The 24,257-nt window shown below is 46.4% G+C and overlaps 1 protein-coding gene across 4 annotated transcripts in view; it reads right to left on the reverse strand.

Annotated features, from left to right (window-relative positions):
- Positions 1-2,092: 2,092 nt before the first annotated feature.
- The window catches only part of NCOR1 (nuclear receptor corepressor 1), a gene marked incomplete at both ends in the record, with an annotated part of 123,703 nt that continues 101,538 nt past the window's right edge, over positions 2,093-24,257 (reverse strand). For 2 of the 4 annotated variants that reach the window (XM_079725400.1, XM_079725401.1), the window contains 14 exons: positions 2,093-2,639; positions 2,790-2,969; positions 5,285-5,506; positions 6,170-6,223; positions 10,064-10,206; positions 11,802-11,948; positions 14,374-14,597; positions 14,978-15,135; positions 15,497-15,625; positions 18,047-18,537; positions 18,782-18,947; positions 21,142-21,249; positions 21,592-21,741; positions 22,188-22,397. In XM_079725400.1, coding sequence (XP_079581526.1) covers positions 2,455-2,639; positions 2,790-2,969; positions 5,285-5,506; positions 6,170-6,223; positions 10,064-10,206; positions 11,802-11,948; positions 14,374-14,597; positions 14,978-15,135; positions 15,497-15,625; positions 18,047-18,537; positions 18,782-18,947; positions 21,142-21,249; positions 21,592-21,741; positions 22,188-22,397 — 2,567 coding nt within the window. The remainder of the gene's footprint in view (positions 2,640-2,789; positions 2,970-5,284; positions 5,507-6,169; positions 6,224-10,063; positions 10,207-11,801; positions 11,949-14,373; positions 14,598-14,977; positions 15,136-15,496; positions 15,626-18,046; positions 18,538-18,781; positions 18,948-21,141; positions 21,250-21,591; positions 21,742-22,187; positions 22,398-24,257) is intronic. The other 2 variants (XM_079725399.1, XM_079725402.1) reach the window with 2 other exon arrangements.

Genomic DNA, 24,257 nt, shown 5'->3' on the forward strand with positions numbered 1-24,257 from the left:
GCCCCTCTGCACGCGGTGTGGTCACTACAGGCAGCAAAACGAGGAGGACTGGCCTGCCACTGACGGGGCTGAATCCAAAGGTGAACTGTTCACAGTAGTATAAAAACTTGAACTATCTCACTGGAGCTTTCAGGGCATGGATATTTTAAGATAGAATCACCCAGCACACCCGCATTCAAGCACTATGAATCTTCTCATCACGACCACGTGGTGGACACTGGCTGTCTGTCACAGTTCTGTGAACTGTAACTTCGTTCTGGGTGCTAAAAAAAAAAAAGTCACTTGCCAGGCTGTAGCTTCAGAACCCTGGGGTCTCAGCCCGCAGCATCCCGCCTCGGTTCACAGCTGACTTGGCCAGGTCACGTCACGCCGGGGTGGGCCTCCACCTCCCACACAGTCTGCCCCCTCCGCAGGCCTGCACTCTGTTCTGCCCTTGTTCTGAACCGAGGCGGGACCGTGGGTTTTGTCTCCCATTGCGGGATCTCTTCTCCAGGTGACAGCAGGTGAAGTAAAACAACTTGCGCTGTGATGAGGAGGGGTGAGTGGTCAACAGCGGCTCCCTTTGGGTCCTGAGTGGAGCTGCACAGGTGACGCACAGGGCTCTGATCTGACGTGTTCTCAAGAACTAGTCATAGAAAAATACCAGCATCATCTCTTTGGGACTGTTGACAAATAATTAAAATCTAAAATATTACTAGTACCTAAACAAAATTTTAAGCAAAAACCTTAAGTTACTGTTTTTCATTCACATTAAAACTTTTTATGTATTTATAAAGTCGTACCAGCTTTCCAAGTAGTAGGGATTTGACCACTACACCTGATCTAAAACTTACTTTGAGGATCTCAAGCATACGCAGGTGCACAGTTCCCTTAGCTTCAGACAAGTGTCGGCCTGTGGCCCTGTCTGTTGCTTATTTAACTGTGGGCAAGGTACTGAACCTGCATCCACATCTATAAAAAGGGGACTAGACACCAAGGTCCACTCCACTACAAAGGAGGCGCTTAGTCAGTGGTTGTCGGACACCTGCTGTCTTCAGAGGCTTGAGTACTTTCACTTAAAAGCTCAGGTCTACTTAAGAGTCTATAAAAGTGCTAGTTTTTCGTTCTGAGAGACCTCTCTCTCTGTGGCATTCCCCCAAAACCATTAGCATCCGTGTGCTATACAAGGATGCTTCAAGCTATGTTAAAGTTGTATGAAAAATTTTTTTTAATTCAACAAGCAATTATTATTGAAGGGTAAGACTGATCCTCTAGTACCATAATGGGTTTAAAATTCAGTCTTTTAAGTTATTTGCTTCTTGAGATTCAGTGAAATAAAAACATCTGACAAACTCTTGCCCACAAGGAATCAAAGTGAAAGCAAGCACAGGGTGGCACGAGGGGAAAAGGACCGGCTGCTCCCACGAGAGCCCAGGATATGCGGCACGAGCAAGCCTGAAACACTGAGGTTCTGCACAGATTGTAACCTTCTGACTCAACCAGTAATAGATATCAAACTAAAGGACAGTGTAAGTTTTTCCTTTGAAACCTGAGACACCGAAAGGCTTAAATCACAAATAATCTACTGTAGCTAATGGACAGGGCAGTCAGATTTATTTCAAAACAAAAGCTTTGTTGGGCTGCATCAAATGCAGGAGAAAAGGAGTTCTTGGGCGTGGTTAATTACCAGTGTGCATAACAGTGAGGTATGCCTCAAATAAGCCTTTAAAACGTTAAAAACTGAACTATAACAATACCCATGCAGTACTATTTTTTCAGTGCTTCTAATTTAAAAAAATTAAAGCCTGCACTGGAAATTTACAGTATGGCAGAATTTTGTTTCTCCTTTTGACCCTAATACGTTAACGTACAGATTTTATGACAGGGTCTGTGTTAAAAATCTAAACATTTATCACAAGATTTTAAACATCACTGGGAATCTGAGTTTGGAGGAAACAAAATTGGATAAAAGTACAATGCCCGTGACAGCCAACATTGTATAACTGGGCTGTATGAGGTTGTTTAGAAGGCAAAGGTTAAAAAGATGAGATTTTAAAAAATTACCCCCCGAGTTGATGCGCTGATTTGAATATAAGTACACGAGATACTAGAGTGAGGGGAAACACTGCAAAAAGGTCATCTATTTACAGAAGAGTGATTTAAAGACATTATGATTTTCTTTACAAACAGATGTAAGAACAGGAATTATCCACTTTTTAAAAACTCTACATTCCAACCCTCCACTATTATTATGATCCACTGAACTGCCTGTATCAGGGCAGCCTTTTCCCCTCATTTGACTCTTGAAATAAACTTCCATCATTTCGTCGTCATCTGTGGCCCAGGCTCTCCTGAAAAGTCTCTGGGCACAAGTCCTAGGAGGGCAGGCTTTTGGCCTGCAATTAAAACTGAAACCACCAGAAACTAGAGCCCCTCGGCCCCGCCCAGGGGGCCCCAGGACCCCCTTCCCGCAGGTCAGTCGCTGTCGGACAGCGTCTCATACTGCGCGGAGAGCAGCGGGGCTGGCTCCCGATCCCATATCCTGCTCGGCTGGTGAGGGGTGGCGGGGCTGGCAGAGGTGGGTGCACAGGCGACGGGCGCAGGGGGTGTGCTGCTGAGCATCCGCATGGTCAGGGGGTTGTAGGGGAACTGCGTGGAGCCTGCGGGAGAAGGAGGGTTAGGTTATACGCGTTCCGCTTCTGTTCTGGACAGTGGAACCCCCTAATGAGGCTGTAATGGAAGCGGTGTTCGAAGCAGCGCTAACCAAGGCACTGATGTCGGCTGCTTTCAGACTCTCAGCAGCTCCTCACCTGTCGAGGAAGGCCTGTCCTCCCAGGCCCAGCCTGGCGTCTGCCTGTGGTAATCCCCTTCTGAGTGCACAGAGGAGGCTGAGGAGGGCCGTTCAGCTCCCAAGTAGCCTTGCCCCGGGATAGGAGATTTCGATTTCCTGCTGTTTGACTTGCTGATCAGCTTTGGTTTGCAAACTCCTCCTAAAAGTGAAATAAATTATTACTGCTGATATTTAGTAATTATGTTCTCAACTTTAAAATCTACCAAAATGCTGATGATTATCTAATGCTAAGTGAAGGAAGCAAAATGGTAGCATGAAGAATCCAAATCCTAGCGCCTAATGAAGTAAAAAAGTAATAATTAAAAGAAAGCCAGAATTTACTTAGAGCAGCTAAAGTCAAAAAGGGGTACGTCCTCATGCCATAAACTCAGAAACGTAATCAAGGAACTAGCATTTCTGGAACATCATTTCTTTCTTGGCCTTGGAGCACAGAAACTGCTTAAGGAAATGAAAGCTGGCTGACAGAGATCTTAAATCCTCACTTTCTCCTGCCCCACCAGTTTACAGAGGAGGAATAAAACTGTAGAACAGAAGCCCCTTCAGGGCACTACTGGACCTCAGCAGAGCTTGACAAGTCAAGGTGGCCCTTTCTGCTTCTCCAGGCTGTACAGCTGATGAACTCAGCAGAAGTTCACAGGAGTGGGAAGCCCCAAGTGGGCTCTAGAACAAAATGTTAAAAAGATCTCAGAAGAGAACAGAGTCCAGGTCACCAGCAAATGTTTTCCTCAGCCCTAGCAGAACAGCCTCACCCTGCCCCCAGTCCTTCGAGGTACAGAAAAAAGGAACAGAAAGCAACTTTGACCCCTCCAACTATCTGGAAAAAGAAGAAATGCAAATCCTTGATGATAAGGAAAAGAATATAATAAAGAAATGGGCGGGGGCAGGGAAGGTGATTCAAACACTAGAGAAAACTTCGGAATACATGAGGCCAGTTTAAGAAAGAAGCTCAAAGAATAGATAACCAAAATGAAAGGGGCGAAAGGGCTTAGGAAACAAAAGAACAGCAAGGGTCAGAATTGACACGAGGGAAAGGGAATTATTAGTGCAAAGGAAAAATTTGAGAGACAGTAAAAGCAACAGAAAAAGATCAAGATGACTAAAATAATTAGAAGGTTAACAGATACAGAGGACAAAGACTATCCAGCAAAAAGGTAACTCTTCCTGAAATGGAGGGCCCCAAAAAGAAAGAAAATAACTAAGAGGAACATTTGATAGAACATTTCCCTGAATGCAGAAATCAACCTGAAGGGGCAAACACCCTCCTGTGATCAACAGGATGAGGAACACTAACACACTCATGATAAATTTATTGAAATCGAGGTAAAAAAAGGATTCTTTGGGCAGAGAGTCACCACCAAAAAAAGGGGGGGAGACATCTGGTCTTATTTTTTATACAACAATGAATGCCAGAAAAAAGCCTAACAGTGTCTACGGGATGTTTTGAGAAAAGTACATGCTGAATATCATAACCTGCCAAGCCGCCGTCTCAAACATAAAGGCAGCAAGAAGACACTGTCGAGCATGCACCTCAGGATACAGCAGCCTTTTGGAGAAAACGGTGTGAAAACCTTACCAGAAACACCATAATAGAAAGATTATGTAACCAGGATAACTGTATTTGTGTAAGTCACCAATACTACAACCTTAAAACACACTTAAAATCAATAAAAATCGGAAGATTAGAGCAGAGGTGGGAGACAGTGGCTCATCTTTTAGAGCAGGAAATAAATTCATACTGTCCTAAAATTAACATATATGTGTAAAAATAAATAACTGACCCCCCTCATCTCTTTATCTTTTTCTTAACCTTAGTGAGATCGTTTGTTTGACCATAACAGGAAAATAAACTAAACTTAAAATGTTACTGACCTTCAGGTAGTTTTTAAGGTATAAAAGATATTCTCAAAAGATTAAGAAAAAAGGTTATATATACATATATAAAGAGTAGAGTCCTGGTTTTTGTGTGCTTGCTTTTAATAGGATGCATAAAATTATCTCATTCCAATAAGCTGTCCTTTTATATAAACAACACTAGCTTTCTAGACGATGTGATCTGCTTTTTTTCCCTTACTCTATTCTGTGGCTTAAAATTCTTTTATACTGAGCCTGTCATTTTTATTACAATCGTAAGTTACTTTGATTCAAAAGCAGAATATGAAATTGCACTTGTATTACAATTACAATGTACGTGTACAGATAAGGACTAGATGCAAGCAAAAATAAACACTGATATGCTGGAGGGTGACTTTCTGGGTGAAAATTTTCATCCTTTTAAATTTCATATTACTAACATGTCTGAGCAGGTTAAAAAAAAGACTTGGTTTAAGTAACTGAAACCTTCCGAGGTGACTCTGAGCACATAAATGAAATCTCTTAGTGTCCGTTAGAACTTGGGGTATAAATTGGCTTTTTTTGGGGAAAGGCGGCAGAAGAGCACGGAAATGAGCCCTTTACCTGAATGAGGTGACGGGTCCCCTTCCTCTCTCCGGGCCTCACCGCTGGTCACCACTGAGGTGCCAGCACCACCAGGCACCCCCCCCAGGGGCTGGGGCATGGCGACCCCGTGGTCCTCCACTTTGTCTTCAAAGCTCCCCATGAGCGCCTTCCGGATGATGTCCTCCAGCCCCAGGTTGCTGGCAGGGTCAGCAAAGGAATGACCTCGGGAGCTCACGGAGCCTGCAAAAGACAAGCACGACGCCTCTGCCTGATTCCAAGGGCAGGTTGGGAGACAGGAGCCCCCCCAGGACACGCAGCACCTGGCAAGGTGCCTACAACACAGAGCCCACACGGAGGCCGGCTAAGTCCAGCAAGCGTAACTCACAGGCAATGTGTTTTTCTTTGTTAAATCAGGCACCCACTTGTGTGAGAGTTACTCGAGGATGGCTTTCTTCTCTTTTTAGCTCTTTAATAGTTTTGATTCTCTTTCTTCATTTATCTTTTTTTTTTTTTTTTTTTTTTTTTGCGGTACGTGGGCCTCTCACTGTTGTGGCCTCTCCCATTGCGGAGCACAGGCTCCAGATGCGCAGGCTCAGCGGCCATGGCTCGCAGGCCCAGCCACTCCGCGGCATGTGGGATCTTCCCGGACCGGGGCACGAACCCGTGTCCCCTGCATTGGCAGGCGGACTGTGCCACCAGGGAAGCCCCTTCATTTATCTTTTCAACAAGTACTTACTGAATCTCAACTCATTATTTACCGCCACTGACTCCCTCCCTCCCTGACTAAATGATGAGCTTTCCTGGAGCAGTTTCCTGTATGCAGTCGGTATTCAATACCTATTTGCTGGACCGACTGCTACTGTACCAGTTTCCTATTGGCAAACAATGTCTTTTGAATCTTACCTGAGGTGGTGACTGCCGGCAGGTTAAAGATCTCAGTTCCTGGCTGAGCAGCTGCTGTATTTAAACATTCAAGTTAATTGAGATGTGATAATCACGTACATCGAAAGAGATAAAGTCTCAAAAAAAAAATCCTACAATAAAATTAACCTTCTTATTTTCCATGATCTCAACTTTATTTTTCACCCATTAAGTGAAGATAAAGTGAAAGAAAATTTTTTTTTTTTAAAGAAATCAGAAAGTAAGAAATCAGAACAGGAGTACTATAATACAGCCCAGGAAGGAAAGGAACTTTTGCAGTGCTGGAGAAAACACACAGAGGGAAAAGCTGCCCTCAGAACAGGAACCCAGGCTCGCTGGGGAAGAGACGGTGGCTCTAAGAAGACCCTGCAAATATCCGAGTTTGAGATTAGATCCGGGGGAAAGGTGCCCTGTGAACGGCATGAACACGACCACGTGTGTCCCTGCCGTGGTTACCTGGAAACTATTTTTTTGATCCCAGGATGAGATAAAAGATTCTGCCTGTTGGTTCTGTTCATTCCTGCTAACTGTGCATTTTGTCATTTGCTCAGCTTGAATGACAACAGCTGGGACAACCTGGGAGCTACTTGTAAAGCACTGTGCCAGAAATAGAAGGAATTTGGGAACATAAATGGTGTTTTCATCACGTCTTCCAACTCGATGCTGAGACTTTGAAAGAGAAAGAATGTAGGAAGTAAAGTGGGTGGCTATAAACAAGCGGTGTCCCAGAGAAGAATGTGCAGTTTCAGGCAAGACCCCAGAAGGGGGGCCCGTCCGTGCAGATGGGGAGCGCATGCAAGCCCAGACGCTGACTTCTGGGATCAGGGAAGACTGTCCGGGCGGGAGGAGGAAGCTCCAGGAAGACTGCACAGCAGGGACCACGCGGTACAGGCTCCTCACAGGTCAGGAAATGGTAGATGAACTGAACTTGAAATAGCACAGGGTGGTAGGCCCAGCCTGGTAGTTACCACAAAACCTGGGGAATAGGACTCATTCATTTCACAAATATTTACTGAGCGGTTATTTGGCTGAATAATAAAATCACCTTCATATTGATCAAAAAATGGTCATATGAAGACAATTTCATACTGTTCAACCAACGATAACACTAAGGTACTGGACTTAAGATGCACCCCTTCACCTGTGGAGCTCACAGGTCAGCGGGGTACTTTCTGAGGCCATCAGGTCAGAATCACCTGGGGAGCTTAGTAAAGTGCCGGTTTCTGAGGTTCCTGCAGCCCCATAGGCACGTGTTATTTAACAAGCCCTCCAGGTGACTGTGATGGGCAGTGAAGTTTGAGGGCCTCTGGTGTAAGACAGATGGGCAGACTTACGAGAGGACATGGTAATTACTCAGAAATGAGGGAAAGGCAGACAGGCACTCAGGAGCTGCTGAGGCTGACGTGACAGTAGGAGGAAGCAGCATCGGGGTGAAGACCACGGACAGCGCCCGGGGAGAGCGATTTGTGGAGCCTCGTGAGGGAACCGTGGAGGAGGAGGGGGAGGACCAGAGGCCTCTGTGTGGAGGGCTAGCATGGGAAGTCATTTTAGACATTCAAAGAGCCAGTAAGACGTTCAGGAAGCAATGAGGGCAGCAAAGATGTGTAAGTAGAGCTTAGTAGAAAAAGCTGAACTCCAGATACAAGTTTGGGAGTTTTCAGCACATAGTGCAAACCGCCCGAGTGGATGAAATGACTCAGAGAATACAGTGCAAGAGGAGAAACTGGAAAACCAGCATCCAAGAGCCAGGTAAAGCAAGACCTAGCTTCTAAGGAGACATAAGAAATGGTCAAAGAAGTAGAGAAGAAAACAGGGGAAAGCAGTACCTGAAAGCCAAGAGAAGAAAGTATTTCTGGAAGAGGGAAGTGGGTCACTACTGTCAACAGCGGCAGAGAGATCAGATAAAGTAAGTTTCAAAGCATGAAGTTTTTTGCAGAGTAAAGGCACTGATGTCCTCGGTGGGAGCCCTGAGGTGAAGTGAAGCTGTCTTGGTTGCCCAGGGCTTGGATTTCTCAGTTCTACTTCCTGGTGAGAACCCAATGTGCCTGGAGTCCCACGAGCCCACTGGTTCCTTAGTACAACCCTTTAATTGTCCCTTTCCACAATCAGAAATCCCAAACTAAAGCAAATTTTGTTAGTACTTGCCTTACGACATTAATAAAATTTACCTTCTGTTAGATATTTGTATCAATATACATTTTCACAGAGTAGAGACCACCTGTCATTCTCAAAGCACCCAACAGAGCACCCTGCTCGATAAATGATTATCGAATTAATGGATGACTGAGCTACTGCCTAAGGACAATGGAAAACATTAGAAGAGAGAAGAAAAATATAAAGTAGGCTTCTTCAATTCATACAGAGCATTTTCCTATCAAGAAGAATTTCTTCCTGAAGAAGAAGAAAGAAAGAATATCTGTAAGCCTAAGGGCAACTCTGGTCAGCCTTCTAAAGTATTTCTTTTAGACGATTTGTTGCCATTTAAAAAGTGAATCTAGTAATCAAGAGCTAGGATAGCTACACAAACAACAAGTGACACTGTGCTCTTTTTTTCTCTGGGACATTTGGCCTTTATTAATCATGAAGTGTCACAGATCCAAACACACCTCCACCTGGCAGTTTATAGCAGGTAGCCCAGAAATAAAGCAGATTGTAGGAGGCCTGGATTCTACAGGGCATCCCACACAGCTTCTGCATCACTGGATACATGTGAGGAAAGGACCACGAGTAAGCCTGGGTGATGGCACGAGTGCTGAAAACAGCGGGCATGTGCATATCCACCCTAAGGAAAGGCTTGGATGCCCCAGAGCTCTATCCCAGTGGACATTTACCAGCGGCCTGGGTGAGGATGCCGAGTGCAGAACTACTGGAAGCATGGGCTCTGGCGCTGGAATTCCTGAGTCTGAACCACAGCCCAAATCACTAGTTATGTAACTTGTAACAGTTAGGAAACCCCAGTCTCAGCTTCCTCATCTACAAAGCAGAGATGATTCCAGCACGTGGTGTGCAGGGTTTGTTATGAAGATTACAGGAGTCTACACATATTCCCGCTTAGAACGGATCCTGGAGCACAGCAGTGCTGCACGTGGAGCTGCAGCGGCTGCCGCTCCTGATGCTGGCACCGTCCTAGGTGGCGGGTCTAGCAGATTTGCACACCACCCACAAAGACACTGGCAGGGCAGAAAAGGAGCCAGCACAGAGGGCCTTGTCCCATGCTTGGTGGGAGGGACACAGAAGGACAGCAAGGGGAGGCTCAAGGGCAGCTCATCTCAGGAGGCTTTGTATCTGTACTGACATTAAGTGCATTGGAACTTAACAGCACATAGGTTATCAAAAAACCCTAATACGACCCCAGACCCCCTTAAAAGATGAATGTGGTGTGGGTCCTACCACAGTACTCAGAACCTACTGAAAGGCTAAGCCGAATAAAGCGTTTTTCATGAAGAACACTTGGGATGGCAGGAATGCTCAGAACCAGGCCACCTGATGGACAACCACTGAATCTGGGGTGCGTGTAAAGAAAAGACTGGAAGGGCACGACCTGTCTGCAGACAGCTGAGACGGCCCGCATGGAGGAAACGCGGACCAGGGCAGCAAACGCTGGAGGGCTAATCCCACCCCACATGAGAAACAAACGTCCTAGACCCGGCACTTGTTCCGAGAGAAAATGGAGGGCTGCGGAAGGAGGCAAGTGCTTGCTCCCTAACCGGAGATCCTCTCGTGCCCACAGACATTTGGGAAGGAGCTTCAGGATCTGCTGTGCTTGGACAGATGCCTGTAAGAGCCTTCGAACTCAAGGATTACACGAGAGGCAACACTGGAGACACCATTATTACTGCATATTTTATTGGGGTTCATGAAGGAAATCCCACTTACCCATGTCAGAGTCACCTCCACCAGAGGAGTTCAACTTACGAAAGATCTCCTGCTTCTTTGACTTAACCATGGGTGAGGTGTTCTCCAGCTTGGTGAAGAAGGAAGGCAAGTAGCTCATACTCCCTGGTGATCGGGAATCACTCCTGTTGGGGACAGTTAGCGTGTCACCGTCATGCGCTCCTGCCCCGCCCATCCCAGTACCAGGCCCCGAGTCCCTCCCCATCTGTGCTGACAGCCTAGGGACAGCGTGTGACCAAAAGCCAGTGAGGACATCACATCTGAGGACACAAGGATGACATCAGAAAACGAGGACTGGAATAGAGATAATCTAGAACCAAGATTCTTAACAAAGAATGAATGGACCTTAATAGGAACACTGGTCACGACTCTGTCTGATCAACAGCACAGGCACTGAGATATTTAGGGTTACTATGTAAGCTGGGAACTATTTTACTAGCAGAATTACTTTGAAGTACAATAAAATTGTAACTACTAGCACACCTGCCTATAAAATAGCAAGCACTCACACCTAAGCAACAATTAGACTTGAACAGAATAGCTACAATGTAGAAAAAAGTTACCTATTTGACTGTTTTCAAGCCTGCGACCAGTTGAGCTGAGTTTCACATAAAGACTTCCTTTCATATTTCATTGGCAGCTTCCTATACTAACACATTTAGAAAAACAAGTTTCCTCCACCAGCGCAGGACTACCCAGGATCTAACTAGTGCCAGAGACGGTAACAGAGAACATATGGAAAGGTGCTGATGATTTAATCTGGTCCATCACTCAAACATGAGAACACCTACTGTATCCAAGAAAGACAAAGAAAAATGACTAAGACCTGGTCTCTGTCCTCAGAAAACTCACAAGCTTAGGGGAAACACGTAAACGTATAATTAAATTTAACATCATTCCCTTTCCAAAAATGGATTTTGTCCTCATTTCCTTGAAAGGTACCAACCTCTATTTGGTTGCCTATTAATATATACAATAAGTAAATAACTATGACACATTGTTAAGAAATGCACTAACGGTTTGGAGTGAGACAGACCTTGGTCTAAAGCTGGACTCCCTCTCACTTTATTTGATCACCAGCAAATCAAAGCATCAGGGGAGGGGGTTCCACACCAAGAAAACAGCACGAGTTCAGATGAGGGAACTCAGGGCACAGGGAGGGAAGCGTGAGGGTGGAGCGGCAGCAAGTGGGGTGAGGAGCATGCACCTGGCCACAGAGAAATTCAGTGCCACGCTCGTGACCAAGTAAGTGCTCGAGTCCACTTGAGTTCTAGACAGATTGCTGGTGGAAGTGGACCAGGCAGGGGCCAAGTCAAAGGCGTCTAAACCAAATGGGAATAAGAATCTAATAATTCCTAGGGTTGGGTTAGGGTCAGAAACTGCGAAGAGAACACACGGTAAACAGCCCAGCCCAGGGGCTCACTGTGACCCCCTTCCACTCACAGCCCAGACGCCGGGTGCCTGGCAAGCACTCAAGCGGAGTTCAGCGGCCACACAGAAATCTTTTAAAAATAAGATCTAGGATGACTTAACTTCAAGAAGAGTAATGAACAATTATGTTCTATGACCTATTTAAATATTACAATTTTTTCATTAAAATCCAATGGCATTAGGTCACTAGGAAAACAGAAACAAAACGATCCTCCTGACACATGACCCGGAAGAGGAAAAACGCACTGACTTCAGGAAAACGAAAGGCACGCAGTGCGCGCACAGGCACCTCTGCTCCGCGGGCTCGGCTCCACGCTGGGCCAGGAGCAGCACGCTGTCCTGTTTCTCGTGCACGACCGGAACCTGGGGTGGGGAGATGGGCTCGTAGGGCTCGCTAGAGACGTGACTCCTCTCTGGGGACTTTCCAGGCCTGATACTGGAACATACAAAACATTAGACAGTCTTCCCAGGGCTCACCTGCGGCTTACCCTGAACAGGAACTGGTTACCTCATTACTTCAGTCATTTCAAGGACCAAGAGTTGGCAATACGTATCAGAAAAAAAGTGGCCTCATATACTCACTCTGTACCTAGTTATTCTGAAAAAGTCTGTTACTGTTGCTTCATCCAGGCACACGGAGTCACATGACAGACGGTGCCGGGGACAGGCCGCAGCCCGGGCTCTGTGGGGAGGTCACTGCCCAGCACCGGACCCCTCGTGCCCCTGGCCAGCTACTCCACTGAGCCCTCCAGGGTCTTGTTGCTGATTTCGAGCCAGGACCTACCAGGTTACTTCCCCATTAAGTTAAAAGACAAAGGACTTGAGCGCCACACTGACACCTACAATTTAATGTTCTTCCTCTGGACACCATGTTGTAAGGATGGTGTGAGATAAACACTGTTAGGGCCCAAAAGAGTTTTTGGTTTAGAAACTGTACATATTAAAAGCCATCTGTGACCTTTAATAGCTGCTTTTATTACTATTATAGATAAGTATAATTATATATATGTATTATTTGTCATTTCTTTCCCCAATCTCACCCCATCCAATTCTTAGAGGTGGCCATTTTTGACCATTTTTCTTTTAGTTCTTTGGTGGGCACCTCTAAATCATCTAAATAATCAATCTTATACCTTTCTTGATGTATCAGAACTTGAAACAGTATCTATCAGTTTCCTTCCATGAAAGATGAAGAGCTTGACTACCTTCTCTATGTTGTTGCCCATTTTATTTTAATCTGTAGTTTGTCTACTTTAACTGTATACGTAGCATACTCAGCCATTTTTATGTGACTTACAGCATTTAAATTCTGTTCTAAAACTCTAGAAAAACTCCTCTGTGTTTTGCTCATTGACTGAAAAATCAGTTAATGGTGTTTTACAACACTATGGATTTTGTAAACATTTTAAACTGTAAAACCAGCTAATCCGACTAAAACCAATGAAAGAAATGTAACATTCCTCATTCACATGTACAGGTGTAGGGCTTCCCTGGTGGCGCAGTGGTTGAGAGTCCGCCTGCCGATGTGGGGGACACGGGTTCATGCCCCGGTCCGGGAAGATCCCATATGCCGCGGAGCGGCTGGGCCCGTGGGCCATGGCCGCTGAGCCTGCGCGTCTGGAGCCCGTGCTCTGCAGCGGGAGAGGCCACAACAGTGAGAGGCCCGCGTACCGCAAAAAAAAAAAAAAAAAAAATGTACAGGTGTAGTGATGCAGAAATTACAAGTGAAAAGTCAAAAGGATTTTCTTTTCAAAAATGCCATCAACTGCTCAAAATCTATGTAGTACTTCGTATCAAGAATGTACCATGAATGACTCTGCTATAGCTTTCTGTTATTTGATAACAAGTTCTCTTCTTTGGTTTTTTTGTCTTTGTTAAAAGAGAATGGGTTTTCATCTTATCCTTAAGATCATCCAGCTCCCTGAAATGATTATGTCATTTGAGATTTGTTTCAAAACAACCCGGTCTGAGGGTAGGGCAAGTGGGGATAAAATGAAACAAACTGGTCCTATGCTGAGGATCTTGAAGGTGGGCGACGGATGCACGGTGGCATCTTACACTGTCCTCTCTACTTCTGTGTGTTCAAAAAGTCCCACAATAAAGTTGTTTTTTCCCAAATGAGCACATTCAGCTTCTTAAATAAGTTATTCTTCCTCCCTATGTTCTCTGCTAACTTGAGGGGTCGGAAGGCAGACTGGAGAACCACCTCTGCTGCAAACTGAATTGTGGCTTCTGCTGCTCTGGGTCATCTACCCCTCTGTGTGTCTTCCAGATCTTTGCAGAATCTTTGACCTGCTGACACCCCAGTCTTGTTCTCAGTATTTTTATGAACTTCATGAACGTTCATGCTGCTCTACATCAACTCACATGCCCCAACACTTAGTCTACTACCTTGAACGAACAGCCCTGCGTCCATTTTTTAAACTTCCAAATGCAGAGCACTGGGGGAGAAGACATGCTCTTCACCAAGTAGCCCTGCATATAAACGCATTTCCTCTCGTGGTGCCTCTCTTGGCCTCACTTTCATTATTTAATGTCAGCTTCCTAAACATCTGAACATTCTTAGGATTCTGAAGAACCAGGCAAAGTGTCCCGACATTACCACCAAACCACACATTCTTCCTGTCTTTGCAAACCCACAGAGTAGAGCAATCAACTTGTGAATACATAATAAAAAGGTATAGGACCAAACTGCCCAGTAGACATCCCAAGAATAATATACAGAGGAAAAACCCTCATTTACACTTTCCAGGGAACGAACGTAAAATAACTTTAGGTATAAGAAATGAATCTCCTAACTTGGAGATACAAACTGTTTTACTGTTGGGAAATTTACATATGGCTTAAAATAAAGACCATACCTTCCCCTGGATTTGTCCACAAGATTTTCTGGAGAGACCCTTGAACCTGGTCTTTGATGGTGAAGAGACTGAGACTGGGATTCTGGGCTGTAACGGTTTGATGTTTTAGTCCTCACGGGTGTAGACACCAAAGCAGACGGTGAATTTTGGAATGTAGAAGTAGGAGGCTGCTGGGGAGGCTGTGAGGGAACTTGATTTCTAGCAAAATCTTGCGTGATAATTTGCTGTGCGTGAGAGAAGAAGGAATTAGTTAGGGCCATTGAGTACTTTCAAAAAAGTGTAGCGTAAAAAATCTAGACAACTTTATTGTGATTCTACGTGAAATGTGCCTCCTACTTGATCTTTCTTTAAAAAAAAAAAATGGGCTTCCCTGGTGGCGCAGTGGTTGAGAGTCCGCCTGCCGATGCAGGGGACACGGGTTCGTTCCCCGGTCTGGGAGGATCCCACATGCCGCGGAGCGGCTGGGCCCGTGGGCCATGGCCGCTGGGCCTGCGCGTCCGGAGCCTGTGCTCCGCAACGGGAGGGGCCACGACAGTGAGAGGCCCGCGTACCGCAAAAAAAAAAAAAAAAAAAAAAAAAAAACTAGTAAGAGTGAGAAACTTACACAGATGTGATCAGCAAGTGTGATGAGTCGGTGTGTCCTGGGCACCTGCCCCACCCCCTCGGCCTGAGAAGATGGGGGCGGCGGCGGCTGCGGGGAGGGCGACTCCGGTTGCGGCCGATAGTGGTGCAGCGGTCCTTCGTACTGCCTGCAGGCTTCGTCTAACGGGGACAGACAGATGTCTTACTCCAGGGAGGCCCGCCTTTCACTCATGAGCAAAGGTTAAACATAACGCAGAGAAACACATGGAAGGGAATTCATATCTTAATTTTGAAGAAAAAATATTTATTCACTGAGAGAAATCAGAAGACTAGCAAACAAAACTAGTATCAACTATTATCATTAAAATATACACAAAAAAGTCATCAATAATGGCTTAAAAACTGTTTTCCATTAGAGCAGTTTTAAAAGTTTTACATGTTTCTAGACTCATACAAGATTACTCTCAAACAAAACGAGCTATTTCTTAACGTGCTCTGGACAGGCAAGAAGAAGGAAATGTGAAAACACGCAAAGACCCACTTTCTGCCTGGCTCGCCTTCACGACCTCCGGCTGGTAGGCCTGCAGCCTCTCGGGGGGCGGCGCGGGGGAGCTGGCAGGGCTTATCACCTCAATGGCATCGCCAGGTGTTTCATACCGGTGAGAAGATACTTGAAGAAAAGAAAAGAATCTATTTTAAAACTAATCCTATGAAAAGTCTCGGAAGTCCAAGCTCTTCAAACCTATTTGCAAATTTTCAGGTTTTACTCTGAGAAATGTTCAATGGCACCTCAGGTCAATGGAAAAAACAAAACAAAACAACGAGGTCAATGCATGGTGTCAAAGGTCAGTAGGCGCTTCCTCGGACTCCTAATCCTGGCAGGGTATGGAGTTTCCTGAAAGTCTGTGGGCTCTAAGACCTTTAGGTGAGGCAGAACAGAAACAGAGCTTGACGTACTCCTGAGGGCTGGAAAAGAAAATCACCAGGAAACTAATCAGAAGGGATTAAACCAATGAGAGAGTAGATGTCAACAGTCCACTGTTTCCAGTCGTTTCCATTCTGTGGGACAGTCAGCTCTTCTTTACCAGGACGACTTTAAAGCTGTAGATTAAGTAACATCACATAATGATTTTCTCAAATCACTGAGTACGCTGACAAAAATTTCTCCCACTTTTTAGCACCACGTTACACTGTGAAGATAAACAAATGGTAAGGAATGTCTGCAGGGAAGCAAATCACTCCGTTGGGTTAGCAGAAAGGGAGGATGCACATGCCAGGGAAGGGCCCTTCTACGATGCGGTTCCCAAGGAAACTGAGGGTCTATGCAGTAGGGGTCCAGGTACTTTTCTCAGTCCTGCCATGGCCTGAGAGCCGAGAATGGGGGCGTCGGGGGGCTGTGACCTCCTGCTCAGGAACCTTCTGACTCGCGAGTGCTGTGTGCACCTTTGGGTGCACTGAAGCACCTGAGGAAACGGTCAGAGGCCCAAAGGGTGTATGACCCTGGCCAGATCAGCAAGCGTGGCCAGGCGATGATGGGTCCTGGACACAGGCAGAAGGTGGGAATGAACTCTGCTACTGGACCACCATCCACTCTTCCAGCCTCATCTCAACAGCCCTCTCCTGCCCCCCACCAGGCCACGGAAGCTGCAGTAACCTGGGTCTAGTACACTCAGGACAGAAACCTGTTAACGGGGGTGGAAATTATCTTTGGAGAACTAAAATAAGTCACTATATTCAAAGTAACTGATACTGCTCTGCAGTGGGTATTCATCACTGTTCACGAGCCAGCATCCTCCTAATCTGCTCCCCACATCCAGCGCGCAGTCACGGGAGGCCTGGCACCACTCAGGGAGCCACTGTTCCTGATGCCTGAAGGGGGCTGGGAGGCTCTGGAGAGGAAAAACCGGAGGGCACGTCGGCAACTGCGAAGAGCCTGTGGGCTTCACGCAAGGAACTGACTCAGCGATGAAAAGATAAACACTCAGAAAAGCAGCCAGACTCTCTGCTCTCAGACATTCTGTGACGCAAACTGAAAAGAAGTGTTGTCGGGCGATTAGCGAGCATTCGACAGGCCCCAGGCTGGGTCACCACATGAGTGCTGGTGACTTCCCTCCAGAAGGCCTGGTCGTAGAACTAGGGATCTTCCAGATTTCCTGCATGGGTAATACCTACTGGGCTGATTTTCATAGTCCAAGCTAAAGGATGTCTTTCATTTACACAACAGGCTACCAAGCTGCCCCCAACTTGTCTCCAGAAACCTCAGCAATGGGGTATTTACCCAAATAGGTTACGACTAGGCATGGAACTGACTAAACTAAACAGAACAGTGCACTGCATGCTGGTGCACAGGGCCCACAGGTCCCTGTCTCTGACTCTACTCAGTTCATTACTGGAAATGAGAGGTTACTACGTATGGTTAAATTACTTCAGTGTTAATGGATACTCGTTTAAATACTGGCCTGTTCCTTCAGGAATTCTACATAGAATTTAGGCTGTAGTTAAAAATAAATTTAAAGTAACTTTTCTAGCATTTTACTGTAGATCTGTGAATTCTTACACTTAACAGGGTAGACATCAAAGTGACTAACCAGACTTGGTCAAAATCCAACTTGCAAGAAATGCAAATTACCAATAATAATAATTACGAACAAGGTGGTCTCGCTTTTTAAAAAATCTATCTTAGAAAAAGAACACTAGAGGCTTTGGAGTATCGGCCTAAGTACTGAATCCCATCCTAGGAAACGTTTCTTGAGGAATGAGGCCTCGGTAGCGCTGCGCTTCATGACACACCCGTCACCTTCCAGAGCCTGAAGATGTTAGTGGGCTCCGCCTCTATCTCCCTTCCAACCTTATCCCCACAAAGGGCATGGCTTCTCATGGAAAACACCTTGACAGGTACACTTAAGACACTCTGATATTTAAAGAGTCATAATAGCAGAAGAGACACTTTGCACCCCTAACCCACAAAACCTTTCCATTACATTTACTACCAAGATTAGAATTTCTTTACACCGTATGGTTCTGCTTTCCCTAAAGAATCACGTAATTCCGTACTCAGTACCACAGTGCGAGGTCGGGTTGAGATACATACAGCTACCGGAAGAGTCTGAACTCTGGGAGCCACGTTCCCTTGCATCCTTGTCCGAGGCAATCTGCCGGGTGATGATCACGTCTATGAAGTTAGCTGCAGTAATGGTAGTCTTCCCTCGGGTCCTTAGCTCCTCCTCATATCTGGACTTTGGAGGCGGCCCTCTCTCTTTCCCAGCCTCAGAGTAAACTACTGCAGAAGGAGGCTGGGGCTTGCCACTCGGCAGGGCTGCAGGAGTGTACGGACACTGCCCGGGTCTCTTCTCCGCCTCCAGGCTTTTCTGCTCTAGCTGCTGCTCGCTAACTGCTGCTGACCTGCTCCTCAAATTCTCTTCTAACCTGGCAGCTTCATGCTTACTCTCTTTTGTTTTGGACACGTCCATCTGGGGAGCAGACGCTGCGGCGTCCACAAGAGCAGCCAGGGCGTCCGCAGCAGTATTGTAACGGGAGGCCGGCAGGCCCTGGCTGATGGATGGGCCCCCAGCAGGCAGCGGCCTAAAAATAAAACCAAACCAGAAGTCTGTGAAGGGGAGACTCTCTCCCGGGGGCAGGGGGTGGGGGAGGAAGGGAGGGAGGGGAGTGTGTGTGTGTTGGGGGGGCGGGGGGGACGGACGGACTGCAACAAACACAGTGTGCAGCAGGAGGAAACGTCACTCTCCTTAGACTACTGCAGTCACAGATTTAAAGGCGTGTGTGCAGAAGATGGGGAGTTCTGGTCCAAATGTACACAGAGACCTACATGATCCGTAGCTGTGCGCTCGGGTCCAAAGGTGTGATCACGCTGGTTCCGTTGGTTCCCTGGAAAACGCTGGGTCTCTGCTGCAGCAGGGTCTCCTGAGCTCTGACTGAAGGAGACGGGGAGCGAACGTAGCCGTGGCTGCTGGGCCGGCCGGGCTGTTCTGAGCCTGGAGGGCAGAGGGACAAAGAAACAAGCCATAAGGAAGAGGCTGGACGGCATCACTGGGGGATGGTTGCCTTCCTAATATTCCTAAATAGGAGAAAGGAAAACATGGGAAGAAACTTGCTACCCTGCTTTCTGGCCTTTCTAGAAATAAATTCTGTAAGGGTTTTCCAATAAAGATGCAGTAAAACCACACTAGTAATTTGAAACAAAATCATCAGCTACCATTTACTGTCATTTCCATTTTGGTGACAAGTTTCTATCTTGAATCCAAAGAGAAATAAAAATAACACCAATAATGAAGCACTAACACAAATCAGGTAAGTTCATTTCTCAGATTCTTCCTCAAACTCTGGCGTGTTTCTCATTTCCAAACTCAAGTTTGCAACAACTATCTAAGTATCATAATGCAAATAATGCACATCTGCTGCAGCAGGGCCTGAGACTGCCCACCCAGCTGCAGCTCTGCGGCTCCCTCCGCTTGGCCGAGGCTCTTCCACAGCAAAGCTCCTTCACTCACAGGGTCTCAGGTTCCCCCTCTTCACCCTCTCCCCCACCTCCTGGGGTTCTCGGCCTCACCCTGACTTTCCTACTGGAGCCTGCAGCTCTAGCAAACACCCCTGTCTTCACTTCAGAGCAGGCGCCTAGCACAGCCTTCTGAGCAATTTTCTCCCTTCTGACCTCACACCGGTACTGAGTGCCCTGCAGGGCACATTCCTAGAAGTGGGGTTACTATTTCCGTTTTTACATCTCTGAAGAAGCTACCCCTATTTACACTGCCATTGACAATGTGTAAGAATCAGTGTTTCTTCACACACCTCAACACAGGATATTTATCAACCTTTCAAATGTCTGATGGAGAAAAATGGTACTTTATTGACTTAAATATGCATGCTATCCATCGGTGAGATCACAAACATTTTTAAGGCACAGTTTCCTAAAAATCACGTATGAGTTCCACTTGGCTTTCTTTAATTCAATCAATCCCCATGGTTTCTATACAATCAACATATAATCAATATTATGGTGCTACCTCACGATTCATTAAAGCATCTACTATGGTCAGACACTTAGTGATTCTTTAAATTATATACAGACAACAGGTTACATCTAAACGTACGTAGGCTTTGCAACCATTGACTTGTTTGATGTAAATCCCCAGGAACGGTATGAGGAAGTCAGGGGTGACCGCTGGCCTTGGCCCCTCCTCAATCTAGGGGGTCTGTCGGCTGTGGCCGCGGGAACGTGACACCCTCTGGGTCCGCAGCAACCTCTCAGGCGGGTCTCTGGCCCCCTGTGCCCCCCCGCCCCCTCTGCCCCCACCTCTAGCAGCCCTCCTAGGAACATCTCGGGACAGACCTGCTCCTCCGTGCACACCTGCCCCCCGATATCTTGTTCAAGCCAGACTCTCCACTCTCAGTCAGCATCTCCGTGCTCTGTCTGTTCTCCTAAGTACTGATCTGAGTATCTGACAACATGGACATGATCAATGGTTTGATTTCACAGAATATAAAATGACAACTACGCCGTGGATAAGAACACATCTTCCAAAGACACGTCAGATTAGCTACGGCCAAAACAATCACTATCACTTTGTTTTCACTAATCCTGCTCTATCTGAAGTGCAGACCAATCTTGTCTCTCACCTCTTCCTCAACCCCCATTATCTAGTTATTGTGAAGTCCTTTTGATTCACCTTAACAGTATTCATCCAAGCACCTCCTTTCTGGCCATTCCCAGTGTCAACCTATCTCAGGAGACACAGGGACAACACACATGGTCTCACTGTCCTCCTGGCACCAGCCCACACCCGCCTCCTGGGTTCTAACCCATCTCAAGCTGCTCCCATGCAAATGCCCCTCTGATCACACCACCTGCCTCCTGCACTGGACCGTAATTCACACCGTCACACAGCCTGCTAACCATGCTGTCCACTCTTCCTTCACCGCCAGCTCCACAAGACACCCGTCTTCACTGGTCTCCTGTGAGCCTTCGCCCGGGCGACTTTCGGCTTCAGTGAGCCCTGTGCCCAGTCTCTGCAGACCCAACTGCTGGGACCAAATGCCCACGACCTCTGCGCCACTGCAGCCCGCACAGCACCTCCACTTCCGTGCCATCACCGCCTTCTGCCTGGTAACTCTTGGTTGCGAGGTCGCCCCGGCACCCACTGCCGCATGAGCCTGAGGCCTCCCACCCACCTGGCCGCAGGTAGAGATCCGAGGAGGCTGCGGCGAGGCGCTCCCGCTCCTTCTCCCGCTCCCGCTCTCTTTCAGCGTTTGCCGCAGCAGCGAGGTGTGTCGAGTGTCCTGGAAAACACACAAACCTGCAACTTGAGGACAAAACGTCAACGTACAGGTGCGTCAAACAAGTTTTACATTCTCAAGTGACTGAAAGATTTTCAGAAAGTTCCAAAGCTGAGCTGTAGGAAGTGTGTCTTATTAGGAGTCTCGAGTGACTTCAGAGCATGACACAGGCTCCCAAGATCTCTCCCGAGTATCTAGGGACAGATGGCGCAGAGGAACGATAACTAATATTAAATGGAAAACTGCAGACCAAATGCAGGAAAAGGACCCCAAACACCTCCAAGGGCTCTGCTGCCAGCACATGAGCACGTTGTCCACACCAGCAAGGGGTGAGCGCAGACCCACCTGGAGACATGGACGCAGAGTTGTACGGCCGGGGAGGGAAGGTGACCTGTGTTCCAGGAATGTAAGTGATTCTGTCCATGGGGGGAGTGCTTGTTCCCCCTGGATGAGGCACTAAAATTGCCGGGGGCATATTGGTCAGGTCGATGATTCCTATTCAAAAGAAATACAACAAAATTATGTTTTATTTGTTATTCTAAAGATACAGAACTACACCTGGCTTTTTAATTTTGTTTATCTCTAAAACCCAATGATAATTTGCACACAGTAAGACCATCTCCATCTAGAGAAGGATATGAAGTACTGCACCCCACACCAGCACCCAAAGACGTGGACAGAGGAAAGAGGGAGGGAGAGGAAAGAGGGAGGGAGACTGGTGAGACCATGGCTTCAAACCCCAAGCACACTGGTCTGGTTTCAATACTTCAGTGTTGCCAAAACAGCCCATCTCAATGGATCACTTTGTTTGCCTTCCTGGGCTAATGGCTATGGAGAGAAGGAACGGCCTTTTCTTTCTTTCCACCATCCACCCGCCAAGCATTTATCAGAGTGCCTAGGAAACCCTGGGTGCACAAGCTCGAGTCTGCAAAGGCACACACCCCTGGTTGCTGGGTACGGAAGGCCCAGCTGCTGCTCCCGGGGGGACAGCCCTCTGGCCACGTCCGGGCGCAGGCCCACTTGCATCTGCTGTGAGGTTATGTAGTCGTTGAGGATCGTCTGCCGCGTGTTCTCCATCGCATAGAGCTGATACTGACTGGGGTAACCTGGAGTTGGTGACAGCTGTCTCTGGAACAGGTAAGCAGCAGCTGCTGAGGGAGAGGAGAGAGACAGGCGTCTAGTTTAGTCTGGGTAGAATGCATCTGCCAAACATCACCCACAGAAAACGTAAGGAAAAAAACCATCTGCTGAGCTATGTACACAATCAACTTCTAGCTGTCATGGGGCCGGGGGTCGGGGGAATACAGGATTTTGGTGGATTCTTTTTAGACCCTGACATATCAGCAACGTGAATATAAATATTCTAATGTCAGACGTAATGGAAAGGGGGAAGACAGACTAGACAAAACAAGAGTATTAAGCTTTTTACCACTAGAACAGTAGCTAAAAAAAATTCTCCAGTAGTTTCATTTCCAATCTCTGACGTGGAACTTTATTAGATTTTTCACCTGAAGTCTCCAAAAGTTGTGTTTGAAAATAAAATTATTTTTTATAGTACCGATCATCTAATACAACTAAATGGAAATATGTGTGAAAACACTTTGTAACAGATAGTAAATTTACTTTTCTGGGGGTAAGAATGATTAGTCTACTAGCATTTAATTAGCGTGTCTGTTTAAAGCAGAGATTAGCCAGCAAAGGGCCAGGTGGTCAGCATTTGAGGCTCTGTGGACCATTCCGTCGTACCAACTCAACTCTGCCATTACAGTGTGAGAGCAGCCAGACAAAATATAAAGACAGGTGTGGCTGTGTTCTAATAAAACTTTATTTGTACAAACAGGCAGCAGCAGGATCTGGCCCGAGGCTGTAGTTGTTCTGACCCTAGGTTAGAGCGTGACACAGATGCCAGGAAGCTGAAGGTGTGGTAATGAGCAGAACACACACAAGGAACTTAGTGCTGTATGTCAATTCTATCCCAATAAAACTGGAAGAAATAAAAGAAGATAATGCCTCTATCCTCGAAACATTGATCATCCAGCTCAAGCTCAAAAATGGCAAGCAAATGAAACTGCTATGAAATAAAGGATTATGATAAACACTAAATGAAAGTAAAAACATTTGCTTCTGTCTGAAAGCTTGAAGGAACTATCATATATATACATATATATATATATACATATATATATATATACACATATATATATATACATATATATATATACATATATATATATGTTCTCCCTAGAAGAACAAACGACAAGCTTTCGGGAGTGTCTGCGTCCCCTTCCTCTAGAACTCCCAGCTGAATCTGTCAGCTGACTGTGTGAGTGGGAACTTGTGCCTCGGTTCTGGAGGCAGACAGGCCCTGAAGAACCAGGTGTGGGCTCCTCTGAAACTGAACATTCTCAAGCGACAACGTGATGGTACTGACATCACGACAGCCCAGCAAAGACTCTGCACCAACCTGCTGATGGGACTCCTTTCCCTGTGCAGAGTCCACTGCCCGGTGCCCCCAGCATCACCGTGCCCAGTGCGGGCTGCTCTCTAGAAAACCTACACGCTTCTACACCGACCAAAGCCATGTTTACTCAAAGTCAGTGGTGTCTGTTCAGAAGTTCCTTCCAGCTGTACTTGCTACTGTAATTGTGTAACTTAACGAAAAAATCTGTAAATCTTTGAGAGAAGAACAAAAAAAGTGGTTTCTCCAGAAACTAAGTTGACTGCTTTGGAAAGACTCAATATAGAAGCTGAATTAGGTATGGACTAGATAATTTTAAAAGACTGGGAAAAAATCTAGAAGGATTCTGTATTTAGATTGCTTTGAAGTGTCTTTAAATTCTAACTTCACTTAAAGAACCAAACCTGGAGATGTATCATTTATACAAGAGAGACAGTGGTGAGGTTTAATCAGTGGCCCCTGACCTGAGATCAGAACACTGGTGAATGCATGTCTCTGTTGTAAATTGAAACATATAACGTATGCATGTGTCATTTAAAAACAGTTCTTCACA

The sequence above is a fragment of the Hyperoodon ampullatus genome (assembly GCF_949752795.1).
Source record: "Hyperoodon ampullatus genome assembly, chromosome: 19".
Classification (NCBI taxonomy): Eukaryota; Metazoa; Chordata; class Mammalia; order Artiodactyla; family Ziphiidae; genus Hyperoodon; species Hyperoodon ampullatus.